Source organism: Eubalaena glacialis, chromosome 6 (genome assembly GCF_028564815.1).
Source record: "Eubalaena glacialis isolate mEubGla1 chromosome 6, mEubGla1.1.hap2.+ XY, whole genome shotgun sequence".
Classification (NCBI taxonomy): domain Eukaryota; kingdom Metazoa; phylum Chordata; class Mammalia; order Artiodactyla; family Balaenidae; genus Eubalaena; species Eubalaena glacialis.
The window spans coordinates 77,370,755-77,397,036 of record NC_083721.1 but is presented as its reverse complement, the minus strand read 5'-3'; the positions used below and the strand labels follow the sequence as shown (position 1 = coordinate 77,397,036).

At 34.8% G+C, this 26,282-nt stretch overlaps 1 protein-coding gene across 2 annotated transcripts in view; it reads right to left on the bottom strand.

Annotated features, from left to right (window-relative positions):
- Positions 1-346: 346 nt before the first annotated feature.
- Positions 347-26,282, bottom strand: part of FGF12 (fibroblast growth factor 12) — a 364,960-nt gene continuing 339,024 nt past the window's right edge. For both annotated transcript variants that reach the window (XM_061193267.1, XM_061193266.1), the window contains exons 4-5: positions 16,966-17,164; positions 347-892 (exon numbers count right to left, since the gene is read on the bottom strand). In XM_061193267.1, the coding sequence (XP_061049250.1) occupies positions 774-892; positions 16,966-17,164 (318 nt within the window). In that variant the 3' untranslated portion in view covers positions 347-773. The remainder of the gene's footprint in view (positions 893-16,965; positions 17,165-26,282) is intronic.

Here is a 26,282-nt window from a genome sequence, read left to right as displayed (position 1 = left end):
AAAAATGAGTCCCTGAATTAATACCTTTGAAAAAAATCTGATATTCTCCTAGTAGAATCTGAAACTCTTTTTAGGAAGGAATGAAATCAGCTAATAGCATTAAATTCAACATAAGGCTAACCTTTGCATGAAACAATCTTAAATATCGATTTCAAGAATAAAATTTTAAACTTTTCTTGATGTTAAATGATTTCTGGCTATATACCTTATAGGCAATAGAAGAATCTATAATTCATACATGTTCAATATCATGGTAAAAAAAAATCCTGGAAACAGAATGTAATAATGTTTCAATTCCAGATGTCCAAAGAAAATACAAATTCAAAACAAAACACACACCAGAGAATTATCCAGAGTTTAAGGTATTTAGGGTATTACATCGATTTGTAAGTTCAATTTTCCAAAACCCTTTTCTTTAAGATAATAATTTTATTTCATCTTTATGATAGTTATGTCTTCATTACAGTTAGCCCTCTATTAATAACAACACAGTTTATTTTAATGCTTGTGGTGTCTTGATTTATTTTTTCCTCTGCTTTTAGGTGTGCTAATCTTTGTGCATGTGCATTTTTCTACCACATTGCAACAGACAAGCTTTGGTTCGATTTTCTTATCCTACACAAAGGAAGATTTTGAGTGCAGAATCTTAGCCACTGGGTCTTGGGTTGCCATTTTATTTTCCTCTCCTTGGGTGGATTTATTGGAAGGAAATGGGTAAAGGGCAAGAGGAGAAAAGGAAGGGATGAGAGAGGGACAAAGGGAAGAGTTCTCAGCTATGTTGAATCTTGATTCACAACTTTGCCTCCATTCATGGTTGGTGTTCCAGAACTTTTCCTCGAACGCCCCTGTTTTTCTCCAATCTCATGTAGCGATGGCTCTCTGTACATACACACTGGAAGGCAAAAATCACATTAATTACTCGTTACAATAGTGGACATAAATTTGGCCTCAATAAACAGCTCAATTTTGACTTTATAATATTGTTCACTCTCATCACTAGCTCTGCTTCCTATTGTGAAAACGAGTTTTAACTTAAAACCTTTAATGGATACACATAATTCTCTTCTAGTTCTATCAGTCACAACCTTTTAAGTCTTCCCGAACGGCAGACACATGAGTAGTTTCTGTTCCTGTATAGATAAGGCTTAAGTTTTTACTGTCTACTAACCTATATAATAGGATTTTCATCTAGAGTTAGAGGAGACATTGGGAGTATAACATTTAAAGGGTAGAAAGAGATATTTTGTTTTTTAGCCTTTAGTCTGCAATCTTGTTAGGGTAGGGAAAAAATTCTTATTTACGTGATCCTAATCTTTACCCTACTGCGAGAAATATGACATTGTTTTATCAAATTGAAATATTTATTGCCAACTTTCAGGGTATTCATCAATAGTTATTCATCAATAGGAAATGTGATTATGCAACCGTGAGATTTCAGTTCACATCTATATAAACACTTCCTTTTATCTCTATTGTTTTGTCTGGCTCTAAAGCTCAGTCATCTGTGAATTATCGTGGCTCTTGCTAGATTATTGCATAGAAAGAAAAATGTTTTTCAATTCACAAAGATAAGATAGGATCTATTAGCGTATTGAGTCCATTAAAACAGATTCATTTTACTGTTGTGAGACAAATGTGACTGTATATGAGCATATGAAATATTTACTTAAATATCAGGAGGAATTTTTATCCTTGACTTAGGAACAAATAGTTGCGTACTCCCATCTATTGAACAATCACTACAGTACCTTGGTAATCTGAATGTTATTTCCAATCAAATTGCTTCCGCTGATGGGCTTTGCCCTGGAACTGGAGACCCGAGCATGGCCATGAATAAATAGATGTTGCATGGTGGTTAAGAGCACCAATTTGGGAGCCACACTGCCTGGTCTACATCCTTAGCCACTTTCTAGCTCTGTCTAATGGACACACAGTAAGCATCCAAAGATGTATAAGAAGAATGAATGAGCTGATCTCTGCATGAACATTTTGAATAAAAGATTTCAGAGAACATACTGATAAATTGTTTTGGTTGAAGGCATATTCTAAATCCAAAACTAGATTAAGAGAGTTAAGATACAAGTAAGCTTCTCCTCAGACTAGTTCAGTGATGAAGAGATAGGTCTCTTCCAACATCTCAGTAGTAGGGCTTCTTAAATGTCCATGTGCATCTGAATCACCTAGGGGCATTGTTAAAATGAAGACTCTGATTCAGAAGGTCTATAGTGGGCTTCAGATTCTGCATTTTTAATAAGTGCCCAGGTGATGCTGATGCTGGCAAAACCTTAACCACACTGTGGCCAGTACAAAATATATATATAAAGCATGTTTGTTAAGTACATTGTGCACAATTATTATACATATATATTTTTAAATGAGATTTTAAAATATTTCAGTTATTGCACTGAATGGTCCCTCCAATATCCTCAAAGGACTAACTGCCTTTGGCCTCACTAGCAAAGTATACAGAGGAAACTAGAAAGAATTGATCCTGTAATTTTCAGATGGTGCCAGTAGGTAATTCAAGCTTCTACCTTTCTTTTACAAAAGACAGAGATCCTTAAGATTCTATTGAAATCTTGAAATTCCTCAAGCCTAAGGTCTGTTACCTATATTTCTGTTATACACAAGTATTAAAATCCCCCAAATTAAAAAAATATGTTTATATGTGCAAAATAGAGCCATGTATTTATAACTGGTTAGTGCACAGGGGAACTCAGAAGTAATGAAGTGATTCAGTTGGAAAGTTATTCATATGATGCCATAAAGCAGTTTTTCCCTACTCTGTCATCTAATCAGCTGTGAAAATCCCCAGACCTGACTACCGACTGCTAAATCAGTCTCAAAGAATGAAAAAAAAAATATTTAAAAATACACACAATAGATTTTGACACGCGAATTTCTTAAACTTCAACTTACAGGTACTTGAAGAATATTACTCTTTAATTTCCATTAAATAATATAGTTTACAGTTTTTGTATCTGAATTTCTTACTGTTGCAATTTCCTTTTTGTTTCCTTGTATCATAGATTCTACTCAAGACATTTGTTTTTAACTTTTATCTTTTTTTTTGCTATTTCTCACTTACACATAAAATACTTAAGTTATGACAACACAAAATGTTGCCATTATAATTATCATTGCAGATAGCTTTTCTAATAACTTAACCCTGCTGACCATCCTAGTATCAAGTCCCCGTAGAGTTTTCCAAACTGGCATCTAAAATTTTTCAGTATTTCAAAAAGAACAAAACTCACTAGTGTCATAGCAAAATGTGCAACTTGCTCTTCTTCTAGGACAACTCAATCACTAATTTCCCAATATTTCCATTAAATGGAGTAATAAAATTCCAGGTTTTGAAAAATATATCTTATTAGATATCGTAGCTGGAAAATTAAGAGTAATTAAACCAATAGATTCAATTTAATTTCTTGGGCTTTAATTTTCATTGTTATTTACAGACTCTCAGATGCCAGTAATACTACCTAACTTAAGAAGCTGACAAATCAAGGGGTATGAAACTCAATCAAGTTTTAGAATTAAAATGTAATTAAGAGACCATGATCCAATTAGAAAGCAAAGAAAGAAAGGACAAAACACTTCTCTTCAGGAATGTAACCTCCTTTGATAGTTGTATTAACACTCCATAACTGTGCTATTCTGTCTGAATGGTACATAATAAAATGATGACACAAAATACAAGAAGAAAACAAGAAGGCATAAGTGTTCTATAAAGTGCATTATAAGCTCAAAACGTAAACCCAAATCACTGTGATGTACACAATAACCACAATCATAACCTCTTAAATAAACCTTTAATCCCGTCAATAAATCTATTTCAGAATTTTCAAAGCCATTTTATTTATTTATTTTTTATAGGCAAATTGTCTTTTAATGAATTGTACCAACAGACAGAATTTTACATTTAACCCTAACTGGGACTTGGACTTCTTCCCAGGCACTGAATCATCACAGAGAGACTAGATTGTAGTATAGAACCCGAGCTGGCATTTGATTGTGAAGATTTTCCTGGATGCTGCTGGGGAGTGCCAAAACCTGCCCAAATGGAAATTCAAAGCCATTGTAAACTGACCAACTCATTTGATAATTACAATAACCAGGTGAAAAAAGTAGGTGAGAAATATTTATCCCTGTTTTTTAAACATAAAAGAAACTAAGCAACTTCCCTAAAGTCAGATGGTGAGTAGTAGCAGAGCCAGATGGGAGTATAGGATTTCGAGGTCCTAGTCAAAAGTTTTTAATAAAAGCAGAAAAACAATTCATCAAATAAACGGTATAGATGACTGTCGTATACCAACGTTTAAGTTATTTCTGTATATTAATGTAGATCCAAGTTGGCTTCACCTCTACCAAATATTCCTAATGTCATCCAAAACTGGTAATGACAACAAATTCGGGATGCCTATTATTAAAAATAAATAATTAAATAACAAGTGTTGGCAAGTAGGTGGAGAAACTGGAACCACTGTACATTGCTGGCAGGAATTTAAAATGGACAGCCACTGTGAAAAACAATATGGTGAGTTCCTCAAAAAATCAAGCATAGAATTACCATATGATCCAGAAATTCCACCTCTGGATATACACCCAAGAGAAATAAAAGCAGGGACGTGAACAGGTATTTGTACACCCGTGTTCAAGGCAGCATTACTTACAATAGCCAAAAGGTGGAAGCACATTTGGTTGGTTGAACAAATGAACAGACACACAAAATGTGTTATATACATACAATGAAATATTCTTCAACCTTAAAAAAGAAGAAAGTCCTGACACAAACATGGATGAACCTTGAGGAACTAAGGCTATGTGAAATAAGCTAGGCACAAAAGGACAAATATTTTATGATTCCATTTATGTGAGATACCTAGAGTAGTCATTAATAGAGACAGAAAGTAGAATGGTGGTTGCGGGACACCGAGGGAAGGGAGGATGGGAGTAAATACTTAATGGGTGCAGCGTTTCAGTTGGGGAAGATGTAAAAGTTTTGGGGATGGATGGTGGTGATGGCTGCACAACACAGGAATGTACTTAATGGCACTGAAATGTACTCTTTTTTTTTTTTAAATTGGAGTATAATTGTTTCTCCCTTTGGGATTCCGATTAGATAAGTATTATATCTTCTCACTCCTTCTTCTGTATGTCTTGAACTCTGTGACATTTTCTATCTCCTCTGCCCTTTTGTCTACATTCTCAAGAATTTCTGTTTTTTAGATCGCAGTTCTTTTATTTTTTTATTGGAGTATAATTGCTTTACAATGTTGTGTTAGTTTCTGCTGTACAATGAAGTGAATCAGCTATAAGTATACATATATCCTCTTCCTCTTGGACCTCCCCCCCATCCCACCCATCTAGGTCATCACAGAGGACCGAGCTGAGCTCCCTGTGCTATACCGCAGGTTCCCACTAGCTATCTATTTTACACACGGTAGTGTATTAATGTCAAACCTAACCTCCCAATTTATCCCACTCTCCCCTTCCCCTACTGTGTCCACACATACGTTCTCTATGCTTGCGTCTCTATTCCTGCCCTGCAAATAGGTTCACCTGTACCATTTTTCTAGATTCCACATATATGTCTTAATATAAATATTTGTTTTCCTCTTTTTGACTTACTTCACTCTGTATGACAGACTCTAGGTCCATCATTGCAGCATTATTTACAATAGCCAGGACATGGAAACAACCTATATGTCCATCAACAGATGAATGGATAAAGAAGATGTGGTACATATATACAATGGAATATTACTCAACCATAAATAGGAACAAAATTGGGTCATTTGTAGAGATGTGGATGGACCGAGAAATGTACTGTTAAATTGGTTAAAATGGTAAATTTTATGTTGTGTATATTTTATACAACATAATTAACAATTATACATAATTTAAAAAAAATCACACACACAGAAACAAACACCCTGAGTGTAAGCTGTAAACAAAGAAGTGACTATTAAAGCCAGAGATGTCCTATTTGCATGGGAAGAGCCAAAAATTCCCCAATAGTCAACAATATTAGTCTTAGGACTGTACTGCGAAAGAGAGAATTGAGATATACTGAGGGTACAGGGTTGGTGTGAGGATAGGAAAATCTGATGAGAACATCCTAGGACTGTGCTACCTAATACAGTATCCATTTTTCCATATGTGATCATTGAGCACTTAAAATGTGGCTAGTCCTAATTCAGATGTGCTAGAAGTACAAAATAAATACTGAATTTTAAAGACCACACAAAAATTAAATATCTCAGTAATAATGCCTCATATTGATTACATATTGAAATGACATTTTGAATATACTGGGTTGAATACATTATTAAAATTTATTTCATATGTTTGTTTTTATTTTTTAAATATGATTACCAGAAAAGTTTAAATTACATACGTAGCTTGTATTATATTTCTATTACACAGTGCTGTCTTAGAAGTTTGCTGTTCTCTGGAAAAGAAGTGTCTTGATTAGAGTCAAAGCTATCAATTACTATATGATGGGGAGGGGAGTTGAGGAAACTTCCTGAACTGATTGGACCTGACCTCCATAGGCAAACTTAGGAGAGACAGAGTATCTTAGATTTCTTTGATGGAATGAACTGGTTCACAAAACATTTATTGGCCCTTTTAACTTGGCTTAACTATTAATAATATTGTATCATTTTGATTCTATTACTGTCTTTTCATTTCTTTCTTTCCTCAAATTCCAGTTACTCTTTTGCTGACTAATATCCAGAGATGAATTTGTTTCAGCATTAATTTGTTCATTTATTTTATGAACAGGTACAAATTACTTTGTACAAGGTGCTCTGCTAGATTCTGCGGCAACTGCCAGAAATGCTCTCTTGATTCCTGCCCTCAAGGAGCTCAAGGCTAAGAAAGAGAGCACAGGCATTCACACAAATCACAGGGTAGAAAGGGCCATAGCAGAGTTTAATGGAAATGAGTATATAAAATAGTTCTTTGATGTTGATTTAGCCTTGAAGGATGCAGAGGATTTACAGAAATGGATGAGCTACTAAATAAGAATGAAGGGATGAAACGCAGGTTGTATAAGAGAAACAGTGACCAGTTGAAGGATGGGGTAAAACCGAGAGGTGGCGAGGGATGAGAGTGACAGGGCCAGCTTGAATCAGACCTCCTGAATCCAGGCCAGAGGATTTAAGCCATGATCCTGATATATATCAGCCTTGATTTGTTAGTGAATGAACAGTTAATAATATGTCCATCAAGTATATGAGTGTATAGGGAAAAATCTATTTATTCAATCTCTTTATCTAGAAAATTGTCTAACTATGTTTACATGACATTCCTACAGCCAGTCAGGGTAGTCAAGAAAAATCAAACTGAATCTTACTGCATAGATTACATAAGAAATGGTTGGCAGCGTTTCAAACTTTTATGAGTTGTTCTGATGCCTTGCAAACACCGTCTTAATTTCTTAGGAACAAACCTAGCTGGGTGCCATGATGTATGAGACCAGCTGCTTATCGCCTATACAGTTGGCTTTCTGTATCTGTGGGTTCTACATCCTCAGAGTCAACAAACTGTGGATTGGAAAATATTCAATTAAAAAATTCCAGAAAGTTCCAAAAAGCAAAACTTGAATTTGCCCTGCTCTGGCAACTATTTACATAGCATTTACATTGTATTAGGTATTATAAATAATTTAGAGATGATTTAAAGTATACAGGAGGATGTGTAGGTTATATGCAAATACTATGCCAATTTATATAAGGGACTTGAGCATCTGCAGATTTTAGTATCCACAGGGATTCCTGGAACGAATCCCCTGCAAATACTGAGGGATGACTGTACTCAACATCTAACACATTTCAAATACCATGACTCTGACTGCAATTGAAAAGTGGGGCTCTCTTTGTTAAGCTAACTAACATGTTGAGAATGGTTATCCTTTTGTTTTGGGGGAAGCATAATTTAGCTTAGCACTTAAGACGACTAAACAAACAACAAATGATAAATCAAGAATTACTAATCCCACATATGAGACTCCTGTATACTGTACAGTAAAAATTAATTGCAATTTTTTTACAGCTACCAGTACTAGAATTTGGAGTTCTGGTATTAATTTCCAATCATATACTACTAAGCAATTCTGAGAAACCTTTAAGAAACATTTCCAGGGAACTGTCGAGGTTCTGATCTTCAACAATTATGTAAATTCTATAGCTCCTAAATTGTGCTTCTCAAATTATTACTGTCCCATACAAGATTAAGGTTTTTTTCTTCCCATTAATAAGTTCCTTATTAGTAATTGCAAAGAACCCTAGTCTCTTGGTTTGCAGTAGTTCAAAGGACTAAAATGGTATTTAAGAAGGGGCTTTTCCATCACTTTCTTTTACTATAAGCTATTATTTCATTAGAAAATAGAGTTTTTAGTCAATGCTTTAGAAGTTTTAAAAAATCCTTGAATATTTTCTTCCCAAGTGCTCTGTTTTATGCATTCTGGGGCACTATAGCTATGAGAGCAAAGTTTGATATTCTAGTTATTTTGATGAGGAGTAATTTCCAAATTGAGAATAAAGTGAAAAAACAAACAAAAACTCCAACTCCCTCTCATTCTTGTCCTCCCAGCTCCCCAGACCTGTTTCACAGAAACTCAGATTCAGTGTCACTGCAGATTTAACAACTGGAAACCAATCCAGTGAGGGGAACTTGGGATATAACTACCTATTTCTCATTCAGGACCTTGTGGGCTCCACTTGTGATACAGGCTTTATTTTCAGTGGGCATGATTTAATGGCCAGCTGTTGGTATGGAACTGGTTTCTAACTGTGTTTCTTTCTGATTTAATTTTATACTATCTTTCCAACAAAGTTCCAATATCCAAATTTCAAGAATGTTCAGTGTCCTGATAATGCAATACTTGCATGAGTCACGTTACATCTCTTTCATTTGGCTCTTCTGGGTTGTCCTGATCATATTTTTTGCCCTCTTTCCTCTTTAAAGTATGAAAAAATATACTTGCTCTTTTTTTCAGCCCACAGAATGTTTTTGAGATAAATATTCTTCTTCTTCTAACATATGTGGTATCATAATAGTTTTGGATAAATGGTAAAAAGGAGATAATGCTCTGAAAAGGGAAGTATTGCTGTATGGCTCTTCAGATCTCTTTCTTCAAATCAGTTTTCTATTTTTCCTCTATTCTGATATATGTTTCAATTTCTTCCTCTTCTTCCCCCTCCCCCCCTCCTCCTCTTCTTCCTTCTCTTCTTTTTCTTCTGAATGTTTCTTTTTATTCATGTTTTGACTTTTCTTGATTTATAGTATATTGAAGCAGAGGGATTTATCCCAGCTTTCAGAATAAGAATGAGGCAGAGATTTCATGAGAGAATATTCTTCCTCATTTGCAGACACAAGGACAAGCGCGGATTTCTAATAACATAGCCAACGTTATGTATTACCTTAAGACATAGCATCTGCTAGGAATCCCCAGTTCACCCCTTTAATGTGAACGGAACACACTCGTATGATGGACCCTAGTCACTTAGTGACTTGGCGTAGTGAAGGCTGTCATTTTCACAGCTGCCTGAGATGCAGTGGTCCATTTTTCTGTAGAAAGCCCTGCAGTCCTGTTATCAAATAAAATGCTACACTTGGTCATAACAAGACCATAAGCTACCAACCTTGTAATAATATATGGTATTTGCTCAACTTATTTTTTGCTTTACTTTTAAATGCAAGATTGTGCCATTAGAAAAGAAAAGGACCAAATACATATCACTGGGTTTTGAAGTCTTATTAAAAATAAATCCATCCTCTCTTTGTAAGATTAGTTATGGGTCTTTCCTGGGCAGGCTTTCCACTTAATATTTTTCTATTATATTCTTTCACTGGTACCTCTGCTGCAAATGCAGTTATCAGAATAGGCAGGCGTCCCTTGCCATTATAATAACTCAGATTCCCTGTTTGCAACTTTTAATGTTCAACAATCAGTTTTATGTTAGTTATCACAAATTTCTCTTGGAAAACTTAAACGAAAATAATGCCTTTCTTAAAAGTATGAAAAAGTGACACCTTAGGGGTTGCTGTTATTTATAAATCAAACAACAATAATGAACCAGGTTTCAGGTACCATCCCGGGGTATTCTCCTTCTAAGTAGCCACTGTCCTCTTAATCATAGCTAATATTAACTGAGCACTTACTAAACATCTGCACTTTATATACAGTAAGTTTGTTTTAAATGACCCTAAAAGGTGGATACTTAATTGACCTCTTTCACAGTAAAGGAAACTGAAGAGCAAAAAGGGTAGTTTGTTCAAAGTAGTGCACTGACACAGGCAAAATCTGCATTCAAATTCACATGTGATTAGCAGCAGGGCTCCTGCCCTAAGGTTATAGTCAAATAAAGAGTTTGGAGAAAAACAACACTTAATTGCTTGGTCTCAAAGTCTTGACCCCAAACCTCTGGGGTGCTCAGCACTTTGTAGAGTCCTACTACATTTTTCTACCCAGTTTCCTCTCTCATTCTTCCCAAGTGACTCTTCCATACTTCTCTTCCCTCCTCAAACTTCAAAAACTGCCTCAGACCCTCCTCAGACTCAGGTAATAGGCTTGCCTTCTTTTCTTTTCTCTTCTTGTCTTTTCTTCTCTTTTTCTCCCTCTCCCTTTATCCTTCCCTCCTTTCTTCCCTGCCTTCCTTCCTTTTCATCAATAAACTACCATGCTTTGTATTTCCCTTAGAAAAGAAATGCAGAAGAGAAAGTTTTCATATTTCCACCACAAAAGTTACCAACCCTCACACATCTGCTCATACATGTTCTGGCTCCCTGCTTGTTAAAATGCTTGAACTCTTCCTGTTTCTATTTAAATCTAGCCCTCCCCTTGCCATGTGTGTCCTTGATCCCATCCGTGCTGGTGAGTGTTATTCAGTGACCCTCTCTCCTATAATACCAATTTTCACTTCTCTCCCATCAGTCTATAAATACGTTGTAATAGTTTTAAACAAATAAACCTCACCATGCAACCACCATGTTTCTCTCCACCTTGTGCCCCATTTCTCTACCTCCCTTTTATAACAGGACTCCTCAGAAGTGTCATTTAATATTACTTTCTTCTTTTCTTTACCTCCTGTTATAACTTGAATCTACTCCAATTAGACTTAGTCCCCACTACCTCACTGAAATCACTCCTGTCAAGTCACTATTGAATGTATGTTCCAATCCCAATGGTCATTCTCATTCACCAGCTTGCTGGACGCTCTAGCAGTATTTGGTAATGGTAACAGTTCTTGTCTTAGTTTTGCTTCTTTCTAGCTGAATGGACCTGGGTGAGTTATGTAACCTCTTTTAAACTCAGTTTCCTCATGTTTAAAATTGGAAATTTTAATGTGCATCCTTCCAAATGTCAGTGACTATCAAATGATACTCCTGTTAAGGAAGAATGTTGAAAATAACAACAAATCATCCAAATGTAAAGTAGTACAACTGCTACTAATGATTACTTTTATATTACTGCTGGATTCTTGTAAATCATTTAAAAATTGAAAATTCTGATAGTTATGGAAGAACTAGGTATAAATCTTTAAGTGTCAACATTACTCTGGAATGGAGAGCTGGAAAACTTGAGCGGAGGGCAATTGTAGTTGTTGCTGACAGATTCTGTTTTCCAAATGGAGGCAAGATAACTACAGTTTCTAATAAAACTCATAAATGACACTTTATAAAGAACCTTCATGCTAGTTGAGACACAGATGTAGAGAACAAACGTATGGACACCAAGGGGGGAAAACCGCGGTGGGTGGGGATGGTGGTGTGATGAATTGGGCGATTGGGATTGACATGTATATACTGATGTGTATAAAATTGATGACTAATAAGAACCTGCAGTATAAAAACAAACAAACAAACAAACAAAAATAACTAATACTAAACTTTCTTTGGGTTATTTGTATGGACATATGTCAATATAAATGTTTCAGACATTACATGAAATTTCTAAAAATCTTATATGTTCTGGTATAATGTTATAAGTCATAATTCTAGTTATTACTTTAAAATGTATATCTCAGAAATAACTAAATTTCCTTGTCAATTGAAAAAAATAAAAATAAAAAAATAAAACAAAACAAAACAAAAAAAAAAGAAACTTCATGCTCAGTTTCCATCAAAGAAGAATGAAATATGACTAATATTTTTATTACTACCAACTTAATCAAATTTTCCTTGGCCTGCTGTAATTTCCAAGTGGAAAGGTTAGATTGCTCTGTTAGTTAATGGACCATTAAAGAAATTTAATTGTCTTAATAGCAGATCATGGAAGGGTGTGGGAAATTAACAGGAAGCAATTTCACACCTTAATTAATGTCACATAAAATCCCTTTTGGAACTGTAGCAGAACTTTATGTGCTGGTTCAGATGCAATGTATTGTCAAAAAGATGCACCCAGTGTGCCGTAAATATTTACTATAAAGAGTTAAGAGACATTGTGAACAAAAAGATCTATATCTTCATTTAAAAAGAGATCAGAAGCAGTATCCGTGTGCAAGAGATAGATATAGAAGAAGAATATGTCAGGGAGAGGTAGGAGGGCTTTATTAGAGACTAAATTCAAAGCCAGGAAGAAGCTGCTTTGAATGAGTTAACTGGTTTGGGGAAAGAAGGTGTCACAGGCTGGCAGAGATCCCAAACTCAAAAGGTGGAGAGAGAGATGCTGCTATTATCTTTTCTGTAATAGAAACATTCAAGAGCATCAAAAGTACGTTTTTACTCCGTCTTTCTGTTTTTGTCTTTTAGTATGGTTGGGTCTAAAAGAGGATTTTGGAAAACAAACCGTCTAGTTCTCTTTCAAGTTAACTGAAATAAAAACATCAAAATAATTTGCCATTAGTATCTTCCTGATAGGAGTTTTACAAAATCAAGACTCCTGATTTATTCACTTCTTTGATGTTATAGTACATAGGTTTTGAAGAGATTATTATTTTCCCTCCAAATTCAATTTTCATTGTCTCTAATACTTTATTCAATACCACGCCTCACAGCCTTTCTCTAGTACATAACACAGTAACACAATGTCCAATTTCCAAGGGAAAATGAAAAAGGCTCTTTGCATTGATCTGACAGATTTGAGATATCCAACTTTCTTACAAAGCCAATCTTCATATTATTCCTGTGAAATAGATGGAATTTATAATCAACTGCGTCTCCAGAGACTACCTAGGTTGAAGTAAAAAATTATTTTCGCAAGATTACTTCGCAAATCATTGGTAAAAATTTTATTAGAAGAATTAGACATTTGTTTATCCTTGACTAATTGATTACTATCAAGTTACTCTTTCTTAGTGATCAATGTGGTACAATAGTTGGCATTACCTCCACTAACTCCGTATAGTAATTTAACCCAGCACTAAAGTACGACCATCCTAATAGCAGTAGGAAAGGTAATTAAATATATTAATGTGTTTAATATATTTAATTCCATGGTGTCAGAGTGACAATTTACTCTATATTAGATTAGGCTTAGTCCAATATATAGATCATACTAGTTTGAATACATTTAAATAATGGCCTACGGCCAGACTGGGTCAAAATGAGCGTTGAAACACCAAATTCAGTTTAGAACACTGAGTCTCAAGCCTGGTTGCCATCAAAATAACTTGGACGATAAAATCAGAATCCTTTGGAGATTTGATCTGAGAATTGGTAGCTTTTAAAACCACTCCAGATGGTTTTGATACTGATGTTTGGGAACCAATGATCTACATTATATACTGCTGGGACTTCAATTAGGTTCTATTAGCTTAAAGCAACAGTTCTAACAGACAGAACAGGTAATCTGTAACTGTCCTAAAGGTGTGTGAGTATATGTGCATGTTGTGTTAGTCTTATCTTCCCACTAGAAAATAAATCGGTAGAAACTGGTTAAGTGTTCCTTTAGTCCAAGTTTAATATTTCTGTAGCAATGGCTCATAACTGATATTTACTAATTTCACTTTGGAAATGTATTTCTCACTCCAGGATTAAGTTCTTGAAGCTTAAATCTTGGAAAGCGCACACATTCTTTTCAGGGGGAAGGAACTAGATTCTGAATATCCAACCACTTGCAAGAGCTGAGCAATGAACTCCTTGAAGGAGGAGGGAGGAGAAAAGGCAGAGATTGTTTCTTGTTCTTTGGCAGAGAGTATTTGGCTCATGTATCTGAAGCTAAAGGGGGAGGTCACCATCCAGACAATTAAATCTGGGGGAGTTACTTATCTGTGGTGTGAACAATGCTCTGAAAGGACAAAACTGGGAATGGTGAAGCCTGCACTGTTGTCTTAAATTCCAGGGGAGGGTAAGTAAAGGTTGATGTGCAATGTATGTGGTAATGGGTTTAAATATCAAGTCCATCCATCTGTCTGAATAGATGCCCTTGCAACCCCTTATTAACACCGCCTACGTTCTAAACACAGGAAGGAGGGTGAAGCTGTGAAGGGAAAGGGGCTGGTGGGTTATTATTATCATGCAACCTGTGCATGACTTAAAGATCCTCACACTGACGGAGCTTAATTTTGGGAATCCTGACATTCAAAATGATATCGCCATCAGGACTGGGAAAAAGGCAGAGCTATTTGAAAAACAAAAACAAAACGAGAGTGGCACTCAAAGCTGGACATAGCCAAGGTCGCTAACAATTGCAGAGCCGCAGAACCAGCCCTGGACAGCAGGTTTCTAGATTTGGTTGGTGAGACAATAAAACTTTGTATGATTAAGCTGCTCTTAACATGGGTTTTGTGTTGTACACAACCAAACCTAATTCTAACATATACAACTGGGAATGTCTGGTTTTCTTTTCCCACATTTGTACTGAAATGCAGCAAATATGAAGAATTAAGGCAGCTCTCAAACTCGGAACACGGTAATTGTATACATTTCTCTTAGAAATATGTACATGATCATACAGACCCAAGAAGAAGCTTGATTAGCCAAAATGCAGACAGAAGTCATGATCAGGAGGGTAGGTTACAGGTGTTTCTTCTTTTGGGGGGTGGGGGGGAGGGATTTAGTATGAAAAGCATTATTCATAAAAGGAATAAACAAAACACAAGGATTTTTTACTTTTCCTTTATACTCTCCTGAATTTTCCAAAAATTGTTAATGAGCATGCACTACTTTTATTACAACAACAAAAAAAATCAACTTAAATGCACAAATAAAAATGGTGCAATAGTTTTAACAGTTTACTCACTCTGCACCTGGAGGGTTTTTGTCTCCCTGATCCCCACCTCTCATCTCAAATGTTCTGAACCTGACCTAGCCCTGAAGGTATGTTTCAGTATCAACTTTCCAATATCTTCCTTTTGGTGGAAGTGCTGGCTCTTTCTATAAATCCCAATATCATTTCCGGCAACATTTAGTCCATCACTTTTTACATTATACTACTGCTATTAGTAAACATACTTCATATCTCCAAGAATATTATAAAGTTTCCTGGAGAATATAGTTCTTCTTTGTCTTTATACTTACCTATGTGTTCATCTGTTCATTCGCTTGTTCACTTATTCAATTGACAATGAGTATTGAATATCTCTCTATGATATGCCACGTATTGTACAAGATACAAGGAGATATGAGAAAAATAAAACATTCTGTCATTTAACAAGTGATCTAATTATGGATAAGAGACAGAGTGGTAAATAGGTGAATTTAATACAATGTGATAATTTCTAGAAGAGGGAACAAGATACAATAATAAGGTGACAGAATATTTAATTCTACTTGAAGAAAGTCAGGGAGGCCGTTATAGAAGTACTAACTCTTGAATTAATTCTTTACAAGGACTGACAGGCATTCTCCAGACACATGAATGGAAATTTTGAGGACAGAGGGGCAAAAAAAAAACCCTACATAAAGCTCAAAATAGTAAAAATGTATTACAAGCAGTAAAAATGTAGAACAGAAGAAAGTTCTGTTTTGTGTGGTTAAAAGCACAGGGTGTGAGGGGAGGCTTGAGAAAGACTAGGAGCTTTGAATGTCACATTTCCCCCCAGTGCTTTGAACATAGTATTGATTTAACAAATGTTTGCTGACTGTTACAGTCATAGGTAATCTGCAGCAGGCACTGTGTCCCAACACTGGTGGACTTGACCATACCTTATAGATATTTAGGGGACAGTAAGCCTGGCTAAATCACAGAATAGCAATGCACTGCCTCAATTTTCTCATTTCTTTGGACGAGGAAGCTGAACTAATGTCTTAAGTGATTATAATGTGACTTTTAGAGAAGAGTGTTATGTTGGTAAATGTCCACTCCACTGCTGCTTTCTTAGCCTGTATTAGAAAGCGTGACTGAATACAGTAAATGTGGTCACCTCAATGGGAGATTCTCATCCTGCTTAGGGAACAAGTTGCCAAAAATGGGTTTCCTCAGCATAAAATTATTTATTCCACTGATCAATTGAAATAAATGAACACTATATTAAATGATCAAGGGAGGGGAAGTTACAGGCTCAGTTGAGAGGGATAAAATTTTAAAACTGTAATATTTATTAGCACAGTAAATAGAATATTATTTTCTTTCCTTAAAAAATACAAATAAAAATTAATACATTATATTATGAGATTTGTTCACAAAGATGTAGCAATTAGGATATAAACATATTTCTAAAAGACTTGTGAAAACTTTAAAGCATTATAATAGTATTATTGGTTTTTTCAAGAGTGTAGCCTGAGAAATTAAATTGTGTTCAATAAAAAAGGAAATTACATTCCAAATGGTCACTACCACTATTTTTCTACTTTCAAGAACTTGCTAGCCTCTATATTCAAGCAGTGTTTTCTAAGTGTCAAGTATTTTTAATGGAATTTTATTTTTTGATAGGAAGAGGTACTATTGAGTTTTCTGAGTCTTTGTTCTGATCTGTTGCGTGACAAACAATCTACTGAGTGAAAGGTCAAGGAGCGGAACTGGCATCAACACACAGGTCAGGGTCTAAAGAAAAGAAGCTTGTCTTGTACCTTCAATAGGTTTTGGTACAAAATGTGATGAGGGCTTGGTTTTCTTCACTCTGTTCCCCTTCATAATTTGACCTTCCTTATTGAGTCCCAGAAACCATGCTCGGCCTGATTCTTGCTGACGGTACAGTGTGGAAGAATAGATCACATAGTAGTTTTCAAACACAGATTCCTTAAATTTGCATTCTGGAGTGAAAACATCCTGCAGAAAAAAAAAAAAAAAAAAAAAAGAAGATACAAAAGAGAGAAAGGATTTAATAATGAATCAGCAAATATTTAAATCCAATGAGCCTGAAATATAGGTCCTCTGTTAAGAAAAACTGAGAAATAATTGCACGTAATTTCTATTAGCATTTGGTTTAAAGATTTATCATACAACATCAAGAAATGAGATTTCCTTTCTAAACAACCTTACTCCACAGAACACAACTGTCAGGCTTGAATCATTTCTTCGGTTAATATCACTCAAGACTGTGCCCATGTCCAAGCTCTGATCTCAGTATAATGTTTTGAAAATTTAAGAGAATAGCCATTGTGCATTTTTGTGGCCCTTAGCATGTAAAATGTAACCGTGGGAATCAAAATATAACACAATCACAGCACACATAGGCTCAGCAGACGTTTTTGAAGGGACTACCCTATATGTTCACAAATCTATGAAATACTCAAAGCTTGTTCCATAAAATCACTAGTATACTACCTCTTTGCTTAACGTCAGTAACTTTCCTGTTAATTTCTTTGAAACATTTTTTTTTTACTTAGTAATCAAAATTTCAGGTAAAAATATCAGGAAAAAGTAGTAGAAAAATTTTACTACTATACTGTATGATCTCCAGTGAAACACATGAGAGTTTTAGTTCAAGAAGGAACCTTAAACGTCCTCTACCTCACCTTCACCATTTGATAAGTGAGACAACCAAAAGGTTATATGATTAATACAAAGTTAAACAACAACAGCAAAATTACTGCATCAGTGCCAGAACTCACCTTTATTGCTTCACAATCACTGCCTCTCAAGTTCACCTTTTCTGCCTGAGTCTTGTTCAGTAACTTACAATGAGATTTTATAATCAATACAATAAAATCAAATCCTAACATGTCAAATGAACAAAATGTATTTCATGGAAAGAAGAAATTCCTCCCCTTCAAAGAAAAGCAGAAGAAAAACAAATGTGATAGCATCTTGTCAGCTGCAAGTAAATAAGAATCCTACATGTCAAACATATTCACAATAGTCACTGCCGTCTTCACTAAGTGCTAGAAGAATCTCTTCCTTGTAACCCTTTCAATGAAAGGCCCCAGTGATTTAATGCAGTTACTCCTGGGGTTAAGTTATTGAGGAATACGTGGAACTAAAGCTGTTGAAACCATGTCCTTGGAGGTGATTCTTGCAGACTAATCCCCTGGCTTCACTTCTAGGGAGCTATGGTGATGCATCTGTGGTGACGGAGTAAGGTCTTCAAGGATAAAGATACTGCCCAAAGGACTCTGTTGATTTTAAATGGTTCAAAAGTTATAGACCCAAAAAAATGAGACTAAAAAAATATGGGATGGGAGATGGAAAGGTGGTTGCACCCATTAAAATAATAATAATAGTAATAATAATAATATTTCAATAATAATAATTTTATTGATAATAAAAATATGATGTCACAGAATACTCTCAGTTTTAAGTAAACTTAGTGGCTTAAGAACCAGAGAAACAATTGACTATGTGGTACCATTTCACATCTGCTATGATGGCCATATCAAAAAAGATGGACAATAAAAGGTGTTGCTGAGGGTTTAGAGAAACTACAATCCTCATACCTAGCTGGTAAAAATGTAAATAATGCAGCAGCTGTGGGACATAGTTTGGCAATTCCACAAAAGGTTAAACATACAGTTACCATATGATCTAACAATTCTACTTCTAGGTACATACATATGAGAAATGAAAATACATCTCCACGTGTGAACTTGTACACAAATATTCATAGAAGCATTATTCATAATGTGGAAACAATTCAAACATCTATCAATGGATGAATGGATGAACAAATGTGATATATCCATACAATGAGATATTATTTAGCTATTAAAAAGGATGGAGTACTGATTCATGTGACAACACAGATGAACCTCAAAAACATTATGCTAAGTGGAAGAAGCCAGATACAAAAGGTCACATGTTGCATGATCCAATGTATATGAAATATCCAGAATAGGCAAATCCAGAGACAAAACATAGATTAGTGGTTGCCAAGGGCTGAGGAGATGGGTAAACAGGAAGTGATGGCTTTTTTGGAGAGACGAAAGTGTCCTGGGATTAGATTGCACAACTATATGAACAAAACCATTGAAGCATATAGTGTAAAAACATGAATTTTATGGTACATGAATTATTTCTCAATAAAAAATAAAGAATCAGATAAATGAAGTAACTAGAGAAAGTAAGGGGAAAAAATGAAACTACTGCATATTCCTTGTCTGGCAACACAAAAATCCTAAATTATGGTCCTGTGTGCTGAACAATGGGCTCTCCTATGACCTTGTCTCAATATTATTAGGACAGAGTTTAACCACTGCCAAGTATAGGAATCAAAGTGATTCTGATTAAATTTATAAGATAATCTAAAAGTTCTGGTTTCCTTCTAGGATTAGGTTAAAAAGACCTAGAAAAAGCTAAAAATTTAGCACAGATTTTATTAGTTATATTTTTTAAAACAAACTAATCCAAATAATCTCAAAGCTTTTGTTTCTAGGTCTAGCTCAATATTAATGAACTCTAGATGCTAAGGGACTCTTCAAAGTTCAATAAATAAATTCTACATATAAGACTTCAGACCTCATAATAGAAGGTGGGAGAAATATATGGGGCAAGGAATTGTGTGTATAAATACATCTTATCATATGTGTAATACCTATTTACTTAGAAGTATACCTCACAGAAATATGAAAATTTGTAGATAGAAAGCTGCTTACTGCCCTTATTTAACAAAGTAACAGAAGCCCATGATAGTTAAATAATTGTTTTGTGAGTCATAGTATATTAGAGGCAGATCCAGACCCTGGGCTAGAACCCTGGCCCCTGGCTGGTGGTTCAGTACTTTTTCCAATGCCACACAATGCTTCCTTACTACTTAACCAAGCCTACTTTTGGTACCAAGCTGTTGATTGGAGGCAAGCCATCATCACAACCATGCCCACCAGGTATAATTGCTATGCTGTCTTTTATACATATGAAAATAATATTTTTATTTAATAAATAGTGAACTCCTAGGTTTTCATTTAGTTTCACAATTGTTTAAAGTCTGCTCCTAGAAGAGCGAAAGTCCAGAAAATTGGTCAGGGACTGAAGTCCTGGGAGCATGAGTAAGGATTGAGCCTTGAAATTCTGAGTTGGCGAATGGGGAGCCCAGATATAGTATCCAGGTGATAATCAGATATAAAAAGTCAAGTGAAGTATCCCATTTAATATTTTAAAGGGACTATGCAGAGTCAGAATTCAGAAATTAGGCAATTGATAATACCCGGCCAGGGAAAAACATTTCAGGAGGAAAAATATGGCAAAAGCTTAGTGCAGGCACTTCTGTGGGGCACAGCCAACTTCCTAGAAATGGGGAGGAAAACCTTAAGAACACTGAGCCAGCTTGGACAGTCATTCTAAGTGCAACCTTTACAATATGTTCACAATTTCAATATAAAGTTTGGCATCAAAGAATTTACAATATACTTGCTATTATCACTCTATTTGTGTAATGAGAAATCAAGAATCCTCTACTTGGAGTAGGAAAATCAGGGTTTTGCTTCTGGATCCATACATATTAGCTGTGTGACTTTAGGTAAGTGGTTAAACTTCTTTGAATTTCATATTTTCAACTGCAAATTAAGTTATTTTAAGGAAAATAAGAGGTTGGATATGAGAGCATGTTGTAAGCTTATAGAATTTTTACAAGAACTCCAATGCATTATTATTAAGTTTTTTCTTATAGCAAGAAAAATACAATCAATCATGTAACTAGACATTTAATTCTGTGTTTTTGTCATAGATGATTATATCTGCTCCAGCATCCAGGACCCTATGCCATAAGTTAAGCTTTATCCTCCATAGATTGTTCCTACTATAGCTAAAACAACATATACACATACATTTTAAAAATCTTTGGCAAAGACTTGGGCAATCACATATATTCAGAAGAGGTTCTGAGGTTATAAAAATTATGTTCAGAACGATAATAACTCTACAGTGTAATGGAGATAGGCAGGCTTTGAGCCAAGGTGACAAAATCCTAGACTATCTCAATCCAGGACATATAATGAAAGCAGAGTAAATAACTAGTATAAGGAGGGTTCTTCTCCCTTTTGTAAAACTAACTAGTAGTCATGTTGCATCTCACGAATAGTATTTACTTATATCTATAATCTTGAGTGCTCAGTTCCATGTAGGTACATAGCAAGGCTTATAGAATAAACATTTGTTGATGAAACAGAAACACACCCACATGCACATCATGTGTGTAAGTATGTGAAACGTTAGGTTTATTTTTCACATTTATTACTCTAAAATCTTTTCAAATCTTTAATTTGTTAAACTTAAACTGACCTTCATTTCAGCAGAATATGAATATGACCTTTGATAGTGTTTTGAAATTAATTTTGAGCACTTTTTTAGCAGCATTTGCACAACTTGTTGTTGTTCTAGCATTGTACAAGTCATTATATGACCAATTCTTCTCACATTCCAAATGCCTATTCACCCTAGCCTTGTCTTGGAAAGTTGGATCACCCACCCATTTCATTCCAGATGATGAGTGAATAATGGAACACCACTTAAGCTCAAGACCAGCACTCAGGACCCTTTTCAATCTCTCCCCATCCATCTGATTCTAATCTACTCTCTCCAGAATTCTTCTCGCTGATCCCCAACTTCATAGCTTCATACTCTACCTTGATCCCTCTCCCGTATTTCTTCCTGTTCTTCTCTCTGCACTTAGACCACTGATAACCTACTCAGGTTGTGGATTCTCCCATCAGTCTTAGGCTCCGCCACTGCACAAGATGAGACACTTCCTTCTTAGCCAGCCTCTAACTGTGCCAGTCTTGGCCCATCCCACCCCTATTTGAATGGCATTCTCCTTTAGATATAGGTATCATGAGGAATAAGGAGACAGAAATTTAGGGAATTTGATGGCTGTATGGATAAAATGTTATATTTCCTTCATGGTTGACTATCACTGTCAACAGTGTTTTCATCACATACTAATTCCTCGACATGCTCACACCTCTTAACCCTCAAATTGTACTTTGTTCAACTGTCCTCTCTAATTCTCTATCCAATAAAATAATGGCAAATGTTTTTCTCAGTTATTGCAGGTTATTGTGAATTTTCCCTCCTTTAGCTTCTCATGGTATTTACTTTTTTTTCCCCAAAGTGTATTTAATGCACTTTGCCTTGTGTCATGATGGTTTTTCTTGCTTCTGCCCTATACACTGCAAGCTTTTGCTCACAAAGACATGTTCCTCATCAGTGCTTATTAGGAAGTCCAGCATATTTAGCACTCAATTTATTCTTGTTGAAGTAAATAATAAAAATATTTTAAGGAAACAGCAAAGACTACGTGACAAGATAGAGCTGAGTGACAGTATTGATTTTGTTTCTTTAGCTGCATAATTTTGGATGTGCTATTTAATTTTGATATATCTTTGTTTTATCATCTATAAAGTAGGGGCAATAATTTTCACATTTAAAAATTTGGCGAAGACATTTAAGATCTGCTCTTTTAGCAAATTTCAAGTATACAATATAATACTGTTAACTATAGTCACATTCTTGTACATTAGTTCTCCAAAACTAATTCATCTTGCATAACTAAAACTTTGTACCCCTTTACCAACATCTCTCCATTTCTCCCTCCCCCAGGTAACTATCACTCTACTCTCTGCTTCTATGAGTTTGCCTATTTTAGATTCCAAATATCTAAATTCCACATATCTGTCTTTCTGTATCTGATTTATTTCACTTTGTCTAATACCTGCCATGTTGTAGCAAATGGCAGGATTTCCTTCATTTTAAGATTGAATTATATATATCTATATATAGATATATGTATATCACGTTTTTTAAATCATCTGTTGACTGGTGCTTAGGTTGTTTCCATATCTTGGCTATTGTGAATAATGCTGAAATAAACATTGGAATGCAGACGTTTCTTCAAGATCCTGATTTCATTTTTTTGGATATATTCCTAAGTGGGATTCCTAGATCATAAGATAGTGTCTCACCACAAAAAAAAAAACCAAAAAAGAAAGAAAAATGTAGCTATGGATATGTTAATTAGTTTGATTGTGATGAGTATTTCACAGTGTATATGTATATCAAATCATCAAGCTGTACAATTTTTAATTGCCAACTCTACCTCAATAAAGCTGGAAAAATCCATCACAGGTTACATTCAAGTATAGCTAAAATGAGATAATAGATAATGCCAAGTGTTGGAAAGGATGTGGAGCAACTGGACCTCTCATATATAAATGATGGTAGAACAAATTGGTAAAACCACTCTGAAAAGCTGTTTGGCAGTATTGATAAATATAAGTATATCCTATAATTCAACAATTCTACTTCTGGATTTATACCCAATGAAACCTATCAGGCTATCTATTTGTTAATCAATCAATCTATCTATCTCTAACTATCTATCCCCTAAAAGACATGTACAAGAATGGTCATAGTAGCACTATTCATAAGAGCCCCAAAATGGAGACAACTGAAATGACCATCAATAGTAGACTGGATATGTAGCGTATTCTGACAATAAGATACTATAGAGCAGTGAGAATAAACAAACTACAACTATAAGCAATAATATGGATGATTCTCACCAACATAATGTGGAAAAAAATAAACCAAACAATAAATACAGCTACATGCTATATTATTTCAATTATATAAAGCTCAAAAGCAGGTAAAACTAATCTACTGTAGAACTCAGGAGAGCAATAACTTTGTTCAGGGAGGGTAATTAGTCAGATGAAGCAAGGGGAGGACTCCTGGGTGCTGGCAATGATGTATTTCTTGATCTGGTAGCTAGCTACACGTGTGCGTTCACTTTACGAAAATTCATTGAGTTCTATACAGTTTGTGCACTTATGTATGTTATATTTGTCACTAAAAAATCCATAGTAGAAGAGTCAAAGCATGTGGTGAAGGTTAAGTAAAATGATAAATATTACTTCTCAAAATCATTGTCCTTCTTTTAAAATCAAGTTTTTCCCATATAATTAGCTAAGATAGAATGCATGAAAATTTTATACCAATAACAATCATTCATTCATATGTTGCAGACAAATTTTTTTCATGATGAAAATATAACACTTTTGGATCAAATAATTTATTCACAAAAAATATTTTCCATCCTTTCTCCAACTCATTTATTCTACTTGTCATTTTTTATTGCAGTCCATTATATAATGCACATGTTTATATGTTTTATTTATAAATAGTGCTTATAAAACTGCATAATTTAAAACTAACCATTTGTAATTTCCTATAATAATAATAATAATATCAAAACATAAAATGAACAGAATAGAAAAAGAGAATTGCCCACAACACATGAAGAAATACACAATAAATTATTTTCTGGAAAACGATTTGGAGTCTCTACATTTCTGGTTTATTATCCATTAATAATTTTCCAAACTGTCAAAGCGACCTTTGGCAAATCAGTTAACCTCATTGAACCTCAACTTCCTCTATTGTACTACAGACTCATGGGGCTATAGAGATCAAACTACATAACCTATGTGCAAGCTCTTTTAAGACCTATACAATTATTTGAGATTAATTCTTTTCCATAGAAGACTTTGACATCATAACTTGAAAAGTTTCTACATTTTAGAGTGACAATTGCTTGGAATACATTTTTTGAGAAGTAAAGAATGTTATGTGATTCATTCACAACCACTTTTGCTCCTTCTAGCTTTATGTGTAAAACGTATGCTTTCTAACTCAAGTAGGAATCCACAACTTTTATAATCCTGTATGATTAATAAAATTAAATGGTACCATAATTATGATTCATCTTCATCCAGTTCTTTGTGGATCCCCATTTCCCCTCTCACTGCTCTGGCTATAATAATCCATGGGATGAATGTGCAGTGAATGAATGAATACTCATCACACTGCAGCCACTGGTCTCCTTGCTGTTTCCCAAAAATAACAAGCATAAACCATCTCAAGTCCTACACAATTGATATTTTGTTCCTGGAAACCTCTTCAATAGCATATTAACATGGCTTGATCCCTCATTTCTTTCAAGTCACTGCTCAAGCGTGACTATCTCAGAGACCTCCCCTGATTACCTTACATAATTTAGCACCTCCTCCAGTCACTTTCTAATTCTTTACCTTGTTTTCTCATTTTTCATAATCTAACACTACCTGTCTAAGCTTTATGAAGGTAACTACTATAATTGTTATATTCCCCTCGAATTCTCAACAGTTCTTGGAATTAAAAAAATGTCTACTCCAACAAAATAATTTGGTGAAAAGACATCATGAGACCTAGATTTTTATTCTTGTATATCTCTAATTTGTGTTCAAATTGGGATTATCAGTTTCCTTCTTAGGCTCCCTGTTCCCCTAAATGTAAAAGAGAGCTGTTTGTTGAACCAGGAAATCTAAAACGTCACTTCGACTTAAACCTTCTATAGCTTTATCATTCATATTACACGGTTAAATAATTTCTTGAAATTAAGCAGTCATGATAAAATATTGTTATTTCAAAAACAGTGTTTAACTACCAAAGAGAAATAGTAGTGATATATTATTATTAAGAAAACAAAATGTAAAATGTAAAAGAAAAGGTAATCAGAGAAATAAACTTTGCTATTATATAAGTAATTATGACTAATGATTCTCCCTACGAAATGTAAAAATTACTGATTTTTCAAACATATGCTAGTACAAAGAACCCTCTTGTTTTGATTTTTTCCTTTCCAGTTGGAAACCAAAATCTGAACTCTTTTTAATGTACAAATGCATCTTCCCTGTTTGCTGTAAACTTTGTTTATTGGGTTGTGCATAAGGACGGAATTAAATACTTGATGATTCTTGCAACACGATTTACATCCAACAACTCCAGAGATACACAGTTCCTTTGGCCTTAACCTTTGGATATTTGGCTGTGAAGCTTCTGGTTCACTAACCTCATTAGTGATTTTTAGATGCACAGAACTTGAAAATCTTTGGAATATTAGCAGTTGCTTTGTTAACTGTGTTGTCAGACATAATGATATTAAATCAAGCAAGAGAACTATTGTTTCCCATCCTGACAA